The sequence below is a fragment of the Mytilus californianus genome, unplaced genomic scaffold (assembly GCF_021869535.1).
Source record: "Mytilus californianus isolate M0D057914Y unplaced genomic scaffold, xbMytCali1.0.p SCAF_6, whole genome shotgun sequence".
NCBI lineage: Eukaryota > Metazoa > Mollusca > Bivalvia > Mytilida > Mytilidae > Mytilus > Mytilus californianus.
In genome coordinates, this window is record NW_026262712.1 from 21,202,376 (window position 1) to 21,216,496 (window position 14,121).

The 14,121-nt window shown below is 34.8% G+C and overlaps 1 protein-coding gene across 1 annotated transcript in view; it reads left to right on the forward strand.

Annotated features, from left to right (window-relative positions):
• LOC127705275 (uncharacterized) overlaps positions 1–14,121 on the forward strand; it is a 431,608-nt gene that overhangs the window by 155,428 nt on the left and 262,059 nt on the right. Inside the window, exons 28-29 of the mRNA XM_052209598.1 lie at positions 757–953; positions 12,472–12,535. Of these exons, the coding sequence (XP_052065558.1) occupies positions 757–953; positions 12,472–12,535 (261 nt within the window). The remainder of the gene's footprint in view (positions 1–756; positions 954–12,471; positions 12,536–14,121) is intronic.

Below are 14,121 nucleotides of genomic sequence, written 5' to 3' on the forward strand. Positions count from 1 at the left end.
TCTTGTTTAAAAAATGTATCTGATAACCCCGCCCATCAACCAAGATGGCCGCCATGGCTGAAAATAGAAGATGGGGGGGGGGGGGGGGTAAAAAGCAGTTTTTGGATTATAGCTCTAAAACTAAAACATTTACAGCAAATCTGACAGTATAAAAATGTTTATCAAGTCGAGATCAATCTGCCCTGAAATTTTTAGACACATCAGAAAACTGGTTGTTGAGTTGTTGCCCCTAAATTGGTACTTTTAAGGAAATTTTGCAGTTTTTGTTTATTATCTTCAATATTATAATTAAGAAAAAATAACTGTATTGTATTTGAAGCTTTGTGGACGTCCATCAGTAGTTTTACTGTCGCAAATTTAATTTACCTGGCGACACGTAGCGGATACAGGTAAAAGGGAATTTGTGACAGTAAAACTACTGGTGGACGTCCCAAGATACCTTAAGTTTTCTATGTCATCCCAATAATAAAAAGTTGCATTTGGATATCAGATAGATTTATCTGTTTGCAGATTTTCCTGAAATAACAATATAAAATTAACTTTACATTTTGTAAATGTACTATCTTAAAAAAATCAAAATAATAAATGCAAGCAAAAATTTCTGAATTTACAGTAATAGAAATTTATTTCATAGCAGTTATTCTGAGCGTTCTTTTAAGGGCCAATTAATTGTCACTCAATAACAGTTACTGCCTTTTATTAAAGAAATGAGCAAATTCATAGATACGATTTCAAAGCACATGTATTTGATTTCAGGCAGTATTATGTATTTTGCACAGATGGGACTGTCAATGCTAATGCTGTTGTATCATCAGGAACCTACACTTATACATTTACATCTGTTGATGGAATACAGACAGAGACAGAATATATCTGTGCTGTTGCTTTACATGATGGATCTTCACTCAGTGCTTACAGTAGTCCAGCAGTAGTAACTACTCAAGTTGGTTCAAGTATGTATTATATATATATTGATTTGTCTTTATACTCTGTACTGAGCCCAATAGACTGGATTTTCCCATCCAGTTCTGAGTCAGATAAAAAAGAACAGCAATCTTTTTGCAGAAGACAACAGTTATACATGTTATAATTGACAATTCATTATATAGGTACAACTGGCTAACGGAAGAGCTTTATAGTTATAAATAAAAATAACATTCACTTGTAATTTACCTTTGCACAATTGGCGCAAATGAAATAATCAAATTAGTGCAATTGAAGTATCAAAAGTTTTTAAAATGGGCGCAAATGTCATGCCAAATACACACGGAACGCAGATTTGTCTTATATTATCAATCGGTCGTGATGATAATGCGTCATTTATTACAAGCAGTCCATGGCGTGAACATCACTTGGGCATCAGAAATTTGTGGACTGAGATTATAAATATAACCAGTTATATACAGTTGTATTGGATAAACAATATACATCCATGTACACATAATAAACGAATTTGTATTTGTCATTTTTTTTCGGGAATATACATGCATGTCATACTCATACCCGTATTAAATTGCATATCCCCACCCGAGGGCTTTTTTCATACGGCATGGACATTTATAGAATTAATTCGATTAATATCAAGGTGTTATTTCGGACCACATTCTATTAATTACAAAACTATTTATATTGTATTCATTCTTCATTTATCTGTACAAAATTTCAAAAAAACAAGAAAACACAATTAGAGAAAGATGCCGACCACTACACAATTTATATACAATTTTAAAAAGCTGTTATATAACAAGGTTTTTACTGGGTGAAATATTTTCATTATATCTTGAATATAATCAAAATACACATGTAGTTTTTATGCATATGGTTACTATTTACTCACGTATTTGACAAACACTACAAACCAGTAAAAGTCTGAAATGGCCTATATTTGTACTCGACTGTACTGATTTTTACTCGACCAGTCTGAATTGGTCTGCAATTTACTTGATAATACTCGACTGTAGTCTGAACCATACTTAACAGTCTGAACTTGTACTCGACCTTTACTCGACCAGTACTTAACCATTTTATTTTCGTCTGAACCATGCTCGACCTAGTCTGAACCATGCTCGACCTAGTCTGAGCCATACTCGACTTAGTCTGAACCGTACTCGACCTAGTCTGAACCATACTCGACTAAGTCTTAACCTACCTAGACCTAATTTTTGTATCTATCTATTGTATTTCATCAATTTAGGATCTGTTTTAACAGCTATTTCCTCTGGCTAGAAATTTGAACAACAATTTGAAATTTAAAATGTATTCAATATGGCATTGAAACCAAGATTTCACAATAAACATAATATAAATTCAACACCATATTTATCAACACTTGCATATATATATCACCTTTAAAATAAAAATAAAACAAGCTGATCAAATAATCTCAAAACTGAATTGTGACTTATATTTTCAATGTTATTCAATTTTTTTTTTTAATGTTTCAGATATATTTTATGGTTACTGGACAATTTTCACCATTTACTTAAGCCTTGTATAGATTTATTGTGTCGGTTGAGTTAAGTTAATAATGCAGTGAACATTTTTTTTTATTAAAATATATTTAAAATAGTATATAAAGCAACTTAATAAATTTTAAAAATCACACCTTTGTTTTGTAAAACCAAGAATTTAATATAATCATGATAATAGAACTTCCATAGCAATCCTTGATAACCATTTAAAAAAGGAAATGTGTTCCAAAGTTGCAGAAAAAATTTATTTCAATTAAATTTAAATAACTTTTGTCAAAATTAAAGACATGGCATACAAGAAGCACTTTAATAAGGTTTAATTACCTCAGTACATGTGTGTTTTACAGGTAAAAAGAAAGCCCTTTTTTTCTTAAACTCATGTATTACTTATCTAGTGAATTCAAAAGGCCTTGTGATTTAAGTTTTACAGGATGTTGCAATTTTTAATGAATGTTAATTAGAATTTAATACCCTCTGACCAGGTGTGATCTTTTTAATGAGTTTGCCCCAAGCAGTAGGTATTACTTTATACCTTACCACTAATCAGAAGAAAAAAATTATCTATTTCTTTAATTTTTTTATCCGTTTTTGATATATATTATATATATATATAATATATCCCAAATTATAATAAGAATAGATATATTTCTAATATAAAGTTAAACAATTTCAGTGATTTTTGGCTGTTGTTACCTCATTAAAAAGATAATTATATAACTATTGTATGTAACCATGAAACCTATTTAGTTTTTCTTTAGGAATTTAGGAAAATTAAGTTTAAAAAAAAAAAAAACACACATGCCAAACAAGAAGCACCTTAATAACTAAGGTTTTATTACCCTCAGTAAAGCTGTGGTTTTTTAGTTAAAAGAAAATCTTTTTTTTAACTCTAAAACTTTAAAATTGATATAATTAAATTATTATATAAGATAATTTAATTTAACTATCTCTATTTGATAATTCTGAGAATCATGTAAGGATGTAAAAATATGTTTTTATATATATCTTTATTTCATTGTGGCTGTTGTCATGTCAGAAAAAAAGAAATTAATTTTAACAGCTAAAATTAAAAAAAAGTATAGGTTTTCTGGTCAAGTATGGTTCAGACTGCTCGAGTATTGTTCAGACCTTTGGTCGAGTATGGTTTAGACTGAAAAAATTGGTCGAGTACAGGTCGAGAATGGGTTAAGACTGTTTCAGACTGGTCGAGTGATAGTTCAAACTATTTTCAATGGCAAAGATAAGGGTAAAGTACAAATCAGTACGGTCGAGTATGGTTAAGACTGGGGTCGAGTAATGTCGAGTAAAATTCAGACAAGTTCAGACTGGTCGAGTAAAAATCAGTACAGTCGAGTACAGATATAGGCCATTTCAGACTTTTACTGGTTTGTAGTGAAATATATATGGACATTTTATTTGATGCCGAACCAGCAATACACAAATTATAAACAATTTTTAAAAGCTGTTCCTTTACACGGTTTTTATTGACTGAAACATTTTCATCATATCTTGAATACAATCAAAGTACACACAAAATATAGTTTTTATGCATTAGGTTGGTATTTACTCGCATATTTGACAAATATATTTGGACATTTTATTTGAAAATCGTCGTTTTTTAGCTCGTACTATGTAGCAACGGTGGAGACTTAAGGAGACCTTTTATGTTTTAGGTTGTATAAACAAGATTCTTTAACTGTTATAAATTTCAATGACTTCTACTAGCGAATTAACAGAATATTAACAAAAACTTTAGCCTTATATTTATTAAGACATCGAATAAAATTCCAGCCATTACGGAATATAATCTTCACAGGTACAATTTACCATAAAAGGGAAAAAAAGTCGTTATTTTTTTTTTTTTATGTAGAAGTGATTTTCGATCATCCATAAATCTCTCTCTGTGAAAACTTACTTTATTCTATATGATTAATCCAATCATAACTCTTAACCCCCTCCCCTTAACCCCACCCTTTTTTGCCCCCTGGTAAGATTTGCTGTGCTGCTACCATCTCTCAGACAAAATCCTACATGTATATTTAATGGCTATCTCTGCTTGTATTTTACTAGTGTAAAAGTGTGAGTATACAACTTCTGTATGAGGAGTCTCAACCAGGTCCTGAACCAATTCAAATAACTAGTTCAGAGTCTAGTGAAGAAACCATTACATTTACTTGAGGCTGAATAAAAACTAAATACAGGTTTGGGCCAAGTAAATCCACAGTTTAATTATAATTCCAATTAGATGCAAACATAATTGGCAAATATAGCCAAAGACAAAATTACATAGATCTGCAAAACTGTGGTACTCATAACAAACAAAACTACAAATTAACTAAGAACTAGTAAAAGAAACACATGCAATAAACAAAGTGGTGCGGTGGATGGGAATAAAAAATTAGTTTCTGCATGAAACTTTGCTGCGTTCAACCACGCTATATTTTCTAATTGAAGTGAGCGCACTACAATCACAAACCAATCAGCTAATTAGTCATGTGACTGATCATCACTGGAAGCCCCCTTCCCATTGGTAATGCCAGTCTCTTGACCAAATAAGGACTGTCGTCCGAGGGCAGACGAGCACAGCGGCAATCCAACACCAGTCTGGCATGTAAAGATAATTATTGATCAATACTCCCTAATGATGCAACGGCAGAGTTAATTTTATTTTGATTAATAATATATTTAAAATAAATACCCCATTAATCCAATCATAACTCTTAACCCCCTCCCCTTAACCCCACCCTTTTTTGCCCCCTGGTAAGATTTGCTGTGCTGCTACCATCTCTCAGACAAAATCCTACATGTATATTTAATGGCTATCTCTGCTTGTATTTTCCTAGTGTAAAAGTGTGAGTATACAACTTCTGTATGAGGAGTCTCAACCAGGTCCTGAACCAATTCAAATAACTAGTTCAGAGTCTAGTGAAGAAACCATTACATTATTTGAGGCTGAATAAAAACTAAATACAGGTTTGGGCCAAGTAAATCCACAGTTTAATTATAATTCCAATTAGATGCAAACATAATTGGCAAATATAGCCAAAGACAAAATTACATAGATCTGCAAAACTGTGGTACTCCAAAAATTTGCCCAAACCTGTATAGTAGTGAGTAGAAATTATTTTAAGGAAGATGAGGTAAAGGCTGTAGCAAAAGCATGCATCACCTGATGACGGTAAGACAAGGATGGGTCCAAATAGGATTTGTAGGCATCGCTACACCAGTCTCTTTGCGCTTGGATGACCTCACCTGGCAGGCCACACTCCAAGGCAAAGGAGGCCTCACCTCTGCGAAAACTATGACCTGAATATTGGCTGCTGTCAATACCTAAAAGGAGTAAAGCGTGTTTCAAACGAGCCAAAAAGGCTGGATATGTGAGTGGGGTAACTAAATGTTTGTGTAAATAAATGAATGCAGGACATGGTGTTGTATTATTTGGAACCATATTATGTAACAACAACAACGCCCCTGCTGGACAAAAAGGGGAATCAGGAATTCTGGGTAGAGGAATCTCAAGCACTCTTTGTGCATATTGAATGGTCTTGGTTTTGCGGATTCTCAAAACAACCCCTTTGGATTGAAAAATAATATCCTGCCTGCTTAAGTGCACCTTTGGGTCAAACTGGGATGGAGACGGGATCAAAAGATTTGACTTCCTATGAAATGAGAAAAATACAACTAAACAGGCTGCCCAGAAAGCCAAGTCCCCGGTACATGACAGATTGATGGTGGTAAAAATTCGTCTCAGAATAGATGGGGTGATGGGTAACTTCCTATTGCTAACAGTTCCAAGTACTCTTTTTGCCCCCTGCAAAACAGAATGTACAAAATGACCAGCTATTGGATCTGGTAATCCTGCTTCAACATGAATTAATTTAATAATAATCAAATAATTTGAAATAGAGTTATATTGCAGCCTGCGAGATAAAAATGCAATGTAACGTGCGGCATTCTCATTTGATAAAGGAAATAGAGGTATTTTAAACATTTTACAAAACTGTACATAGGATTTTAAATAAGTCATGTATGTCTTTTTTGTTGATTCCGCAAATGTATTACCCCGAAAATGGAGGACCAGATCATCAAGTTCCTTTAGATCCCTGGTGCCCTGTATGCCTAAACAAAAGAAAAGAAAGGGCAGCATTAGACATATGTTCGTACAATTGGGAAATAAACAGGGGCTGGGGTAAACAATATCTCATAAAAAACTCAAATGAACTCGATTCATGGAGCCTTGAAATGTGGTCTGCTAACACATTGCTAGAGCCTGGGACATGAACAGCCTTAATGTGAAAATTGAATGAGGCTGACAACCAAAAAAGTTCCCTTAAAAAACCCATTAAGATCTTGTTACGAGATGTACATTTATTAATGCAGGCAACTGTGGCCATATTATCACACAGAACAATAACTCTTTTATTTTCCCAACTACTAGACCAGCGTTTAGCAGCTAAAATAACTGAAAAAGCCTCAAGTTCATTGATATGGAAACTAGAACAACGAGGGAAATCTTGTTCCCAATTGACATAGAACCAGTCTAAATCATGGAAGCCGCCCCCTCCGCTTTTACAAGCATCTGTTATAACAGACGCAATTGGTATCTTATCTAAAATAAGGGATTTCCCATTGAAGGAAGCAATAAAATCCTGCCACCAAGTGATATCTGCTAGAAGTTCACCCTGGACGCGTATTTTGTGCCAGTCTTGCTTAAGACATGTAAAGCTATTAATGATCCTGCGAAGAAATACTCTTCCGCCATGAACCACTGCGGATGCCCAATTTAATTTGCCTGCTAAAGATTGGAGCTGCTTTTTTGATGCGCGCTGGCGCTGCTTAAACTCTGCTAAATCATTCTTCAAGGCAGAGAGTTTTACATCAGGGAGGCGCAATTCCATAAGCGTGGAATCTATTTCAATCCCCAAAAAGGTTATTTTTTGACAAGGGCCTACAACTTTGGACCAGCTGATCAAAAAACCTAGAGAACACAATAGGCGAACTAGTGTGTTTAGCGCTTCTAAACATCTTGCTTGTGTTGGTTCGCATATCAAGAAATCATCTAAATATGCGACAATAGTAAAGCCTCTATGTGACATCATACGTTTGACAGACTGAGACAATCTATGAAAAATATTAGGTGCTAATTTTGCACCAAAAGGTAATTTGTAATCATATAAAGTATGCTCAATGCCATTAGGAAAAACCCATTTAAATCCAGTAACTTGTTGACTTTGCTTACTAATTCGAACAGATCTATAGGCAGATTTTAAATCCACTTTTGCCAAAAAATAATTTGGAGCCACCAATTTAGCAGCATCATCAATAGTTTGAAATTTTTGTTTAGGAAACTCGTCCACGAGATCGTTAACGGAAGTACCTACTGGCCTACTACAATCATGAATAATGCGTACACCCCCATCAGGCTTTGGTATGATGCCTAAAGGGCTAATAATTTTGGGAGTAGACTGCGCAAATAAATAATTTCCGTTTTCTATTTCAATTAAAATCTGGGCATGTGCCTTGTCATAAAGTGGATTTTTCGGGTTTGCTGATGGGTGATTCTTTAATTCTACGAATGAAGGGATTTCAAATTTTGAAATAATGTCAAAACCATTTTCAATACCGTTTAGTAAAAAGGATTTATCAAAGTCATTTTCCAGTTCCAGCTGCCAAACTTTTAGATTAAGATCACGTAGAGACTTTACCCTGAGTTTTTTGGAGGGCCACCAAATGAGTGTGATTGTGCCGAGTGATCCCGGTTACAACCTGGTACTGAACAGATGTGTTCAAATTTACAGAAGGTTGACTGACAACCCCTTCTCCCATTAAACCGTCTGCATATCTCCTTTCCTGCATGAGAATGGGATGCATACCCTGCAGGTTTTGAGGTGCCTTTCCCCCAAGACTTTGAATTATTAGACATATTTACATTGTTAGGTTGCTGGAATCTAGGGCGTAAGAACACTGTTTGAAGATGGGGAACATCAGTGCACCAGCTAAATTTATGTTGGTGTTGTAAACCCCTGTACTCTCTGTCATAAAAGAAGACAGAGACCATGTCATAACAAGTAATTAATTGGTATATGCGCTTTGAATACGACATATAATCTAGATAATTTTGAGGGGTAAGAGCCCCAGTTTCCAGCAACTTGTACATAATAGAAATATTGGCCATTGACCACTGACAAAGTGTTATTGACTCCAATTTGGGTTTTACAGGGCCAGACTTGAACACCAATTGCCCCCCGTTAGCCTGAGAAATTAAACTTTCATTGTTATCAGATTGAAAAACATCGGAACAAACAAAGTCAATAATATCTAAATGTTTAGAGTCCACTATTGGCACCGATTTTAGGCATAACTGCGGGTCCTGCCACGAAAAAATGTCACTGACTCCAGGAACTGTACCTTTCTGTGTGTTGTTCTGGGAAGTTTCTGGTAATCCTGTCGCACTCAGTTGATTGGTATTTAGTTGATCCATCAATGCCCGGATATAAGGGTCCTCTCCGTCTCGTTGATTGGGATGCATTTCTAATCCACTTCCTGTTATTGAACTTCTGGCTCTGATATCGGATTGAGGCTCCGCGTCATTTGCCGCCATGTTTGTCGCTCCGTTAACTTGCGTTTCCTTCACAAATGTCTTCTCCACCGCACGCATTAACATCTTTTCTTGTCCTAGCGGAATATGGAAAGTTTTGATGTCCTCTAATGTCAACAAGGACAACGATTCAATGCTGTTGAATCCATTCTTCAGCAATTCGTCAACGGTACTTTCGTCTAGTTTTTTGGCGGTTGCCCACGCTTGCACCTTTTCGATATCTTCCATTGCTGATTGCTAATGACCAAAATGCGTTTTTGTCGATTTTGTTCGAAATTTGATCAATTGAATAGTCTGAATCGTGAATGTCAGTTTACAGCGATAATCAATTCTAATCTGTGTGTGTACTTTTGCATGGTACACAAAAGGGCACAACGGCAGAAAAGTTACAAAAAATACACCCACTGCAACATGCGGCACAATCCAATTTTAATGACCACAAAGCCCGATTGACATCGTTCTCGGTTTCAGACAAGTAAGAGTTCAAAGTAGAAATTTCTTCGTCCGACAGTTGGAACCACTCGGGAAATCCCAGTATAGCTTTAAATTGTTCAAAAACTGATGCCATAATAAGCAAGAAACGTGACTTACATATGTATGTTGATAAAGCACTCAATAAATAATCCAAGCGTTTATATAATACAAAATTAGTTTCTGCATGAAACTTTGCTGTGTTCAACCACGCTAAATTTTCTAATTGAAGTGAGTGCACTACAATCACAAACCAATCAGCTATTTAGTCATGTGACTGGTCATCACTGGAAGCCCCCTTCCCATTGGTAATGCCAGTCTCTTGACCAAATAAGGACTGTCGTCCGAGGGCAGACGAGCACAGCGGCATGTCTGGCATGTAAAGATAATTATTGATCAATACTCCCCTATGATGCAACGGCAGAGTTAATTTTATTTTGATTAATAATATATTTAAAATAAATACCCCAATTCAGTAGAGTACATTTGATTTTAAAATAAGTACAAATCGATCTTTTACAGAATTTGAAATTGCCAAACAGAAGCTGAAATCGTACCACGTGACATAAAAAGTTTTGCACACGGCACCTTGACTGTCGTCCCTGCTCTACCAAATACTCGTATAATGATATTTTTATTAATTAACATATTTTTTATTTCATTTCACAAAAGATTAACATTTTTCTACCTTGAAGTGGAACTTTCCAAATCTGAGTTTCTTTTTAGCTCACCGGGGCCCAAAGGGCCCCATGTGAGCTTATGCCATCACTTGGCGTCCGTCGTCGTCCGTCGTCTGTCGTCGTCTGTCGTCGTAAACTATTTCAAAAATCTTCTCCTCTGAAACTACTGGGCCAAATACCTTCAAACTTTAACTAAATGTTCCTTAGGGTATCTCATTTATAAATTGTATCCGAAGTTTTGATCCATCAACAAACATGGCCACCATGGCTAAAAATAGAACATAGGGGTCAAATGCAATTTTTAGCTTATATCTTAAAAACTAAAGATTTTAGAGCAAATCTGACATGGGGTAAATTTGTTCAATTGGTCAAGATCTATCGGCCCTGAAATTTTCAGACGAATCGAACAACCCATTGTTGGGTTGCTGCCACTAAATTGGTAGTTTTAAGGAAATTTTGCAGTTTTTTGTTATCTTGAATATTATTATAGATAGATATAAACTGTAAACAGCAATAATGTTCAGCAAAGTAAGATCTACAAAAAAGTTAATAAGACCATAATTGTCAATTGACCCCTTAAGGAGTTATTGCCCTTTAAAGACAATTTTACACAATTTGTTCATCAAGTTTGCTAACATTTAAAAATCTTCTCTGAAACTACTAGGCCAATTACCTTCAAATTTAACTAAATGTTCCTTAGGGTATCTTGTTTGTAATATGTATCCGAAGTTTTGATCCATTGACAACATGGCCGCCATGGCTAAAAATAGAACATAAGGGTCAAATGCAGTTTATGGCTTATATCTCAAAAACTAAATCTCTTAGAGCAAATCTGCCATGGGGTAAAATTGTTCAATTGGTCTCGATCTATTGGCCCTGAAATTATCAGACAAATCGAACAACCCATTGTTGGGTTTCTGCCACCAAATTGGTAGTTTTAACAAAATTTTGCAGTTTTTTGTTATTATCTTGAATATTATAATAGACAGATATAAACTGTAAGCTGCAATAATGTTCAGCAAAGTAAGATCTACAAAAAAGTTAATCTGACCAAAATTGTCAATTGACCCCTAAGGAGTTATTGCCCTTTAAAGACGATTTTACACAATTTGTTCATCAAGTTTGCTAACATTTTAAAATCTTCTCCTCTGAAATACAGGTGAGCGATTCAGGCTCTTGAGAGCCTCTTGTTATAAGCTGCAATATCAATGATCTGGTGCTGTTACTTGGTATCTTCTACATTTTCTGACAATTTGTTTTACCCTTTCCAGTCACTATAAAAGTGTTACAATTCATATTAAGACCCAACACATAAATAGTAATTGGAAAGGTACTGCCATTGCATGAGTAATGCAGAAACCAAAGGATTATTTTTAAAAAAACTGATCGAAGAAACATCATTTTACATTAAGTTTGTGTTCATCCAGACTTTTTATCTAAAAATTTGAGACTTCCAAAATCCTGTATTGGCTGGATCAGAACTCTGCAATAACAGAAAAAAAATCAATAATGGAAGAGTTATTCCGTATTAGCCAAGTTGACACTTTTGTATTGCATAGGCAGTTTTCATCTAAGTAAGTCCAATAACAGAGTAGTTAATTGATAATAGTAGATATAATAGGTAAAAATGTCAAAAATATGATGAGTACAGCATCTGTCAACATTGTGTTATAATCTTAATCACTATAAAAAACAACTATGTCAACACATAAAAACAAATGGCATAGAGACATTCTATAGACAATGAAGGACAAGAATACATAAAATGACCATAGCACAATAACACAATGGAAGATGCATATAAAAAGAGCCACACCAAAACAATATTACCAAGATGGAATAAACAGTTAAAGTTTGAAATATACAAAGATAAATAAAAAGAACAGGCTATTACATGTAATTAAGATGAGAAACAACGTTTGAACCTAGAATCTATACTTAAAAACCATCATGTATTATTTGTGAAATTTTTACAGAATATTTATCAACAATTTAAGGTCTTGGTATTTTTCTATGAACAAACGGAGTAGCAAACTGAATAAAATATGATGTAAATATGAACTAGCCATTCATTGTTACAACATTAGTCAATGCAATAAAAAAACTTACACTGTAGAGAAAACATGATTTGCAGTTATTGAAAAATGTCTTATTATGCTAAATGAATTTTCAGATCAGTGATTAAATGTTTATATTGTTACTTAAGGATTTATTATAACGAGCAAATTGATCAAATTTCATTCATTTTCAGTTACCCCTGGAGGTACCCCTGGAGTAAATGATTGGGTTCTGCCAATAATTTATTATGACTTTAGGTAAGCAATTACAAAAGAATGTTTAGTGTATCCTTCGGTTTGTTCAATCACGTTTTCTTTCAGGATATGTATACCAGTCAGCAAAGCTCACACCTGCAGGGTACCAGTCAACAAAGCTCACACCTGCAGGGTACCAGTCAGCAAAGCTCATACCTGCAGGGTACCAGTCAGCAAAGCTCATACCTACAGGGTACCAGTCAGCAAAGCTCACACCTGCAGGGTACCAGTCAGCAAAGCTCACACCTGCAGGGTACCAGTCAGCAAAGCTCATACCTGCAGGGTAAGAGTCAGCAAAGTTCACACCTGCAGGGTACCAGTCAGCAAAGCTCATACCTGCAGGGTACCAGTCAGCAAAGCTCATACCTGCAGGGTACCAGTCAGCAAAGTTCACACCTGCAGGGTACCAGTCAGCAAAGCTCATACCTGCAGGTTGTTGAGATTGACCCGCAAATCTTGTCACCCATTAGATCAGAAAATATTAAAGATTTTAAAATGATATCAGTTATCACCAGACTGAGTGCTGTTATTTTTATAAGGGGAAATTGGAAGCTGAAGTCCAGGGTTATACAGTCTAACAAAACTACATCATGTTATTCAAGGCCACTAACAAATGTATATCTTGGTGTTTGTATTGTCAGTGACAATATTGCTTACTATATATATAGCTAGAAGGCTGCCCTCTATGTGTCAACAAATTTGCCATCATAAGAACATGTGAAATCAGTAAAAAGGATGAGTGAAATCTAAGGGATTTTTTTTTACTGAAGTTCTGTATGGGTAATTGCTTGACATGAAATAAATAGACTACTGCAAATATTATTTTATAAAAATACCAGTAAGGATCATTCTTGTCAAATTGATTGACTGTTGATGTATATGATAACCTCTTGTGACTTAGATAGATGGAATTTAGAACAGTACTGTCAATTTAATGTATTTTTTTTTGGGGGGGGGGGGGGGGGGGGGTAGTGTTTGTATGATATGGTTTGTTACATTCTAGGAAACATAATACTGGCTTAACCCTTTAACCATATATGATAAACTTTATTGTGATGAGGAAAGATAATCCCTGGTGGTTTTAAGATAAGAAGTCTTAAAGCTAAGCAGGAGTCTATGGATTTGTTACAATATTCTTAAAATTACTCTAAATCATCTCCTGGTATCCTGTTTATGTTATGAACAAATAGTAAAAAGTTGCCAATCAACTTGAGACGTAGTACACATGTTCCCCTATGATATGATCTTTCTAATTTTAATGCCAAATTAGAGTTTTGACCCCCAATTTAACAGTCAGCGGAATCTGGAAAATGATAGTGCGAGTGGGGCATCCCTGTACTATGGACACAATCCCAACACATTCCTGTTTTTTTTTGTGTTTTTGCCAAGGATGAGATATTTATGGTATTACCTTAACTTCTTTCCCATAAATACATAGGCTTTAATAATACAAAACAATATATTCATATTGCTGATAACCCAGACAGGTTGAAGACAGGATTTTAATAAATTGAAAATACAATTCATAAGCATAAATACATAAATAAATCAATACAATTATAAATGATGACTGAGTTCTGATATGCTGT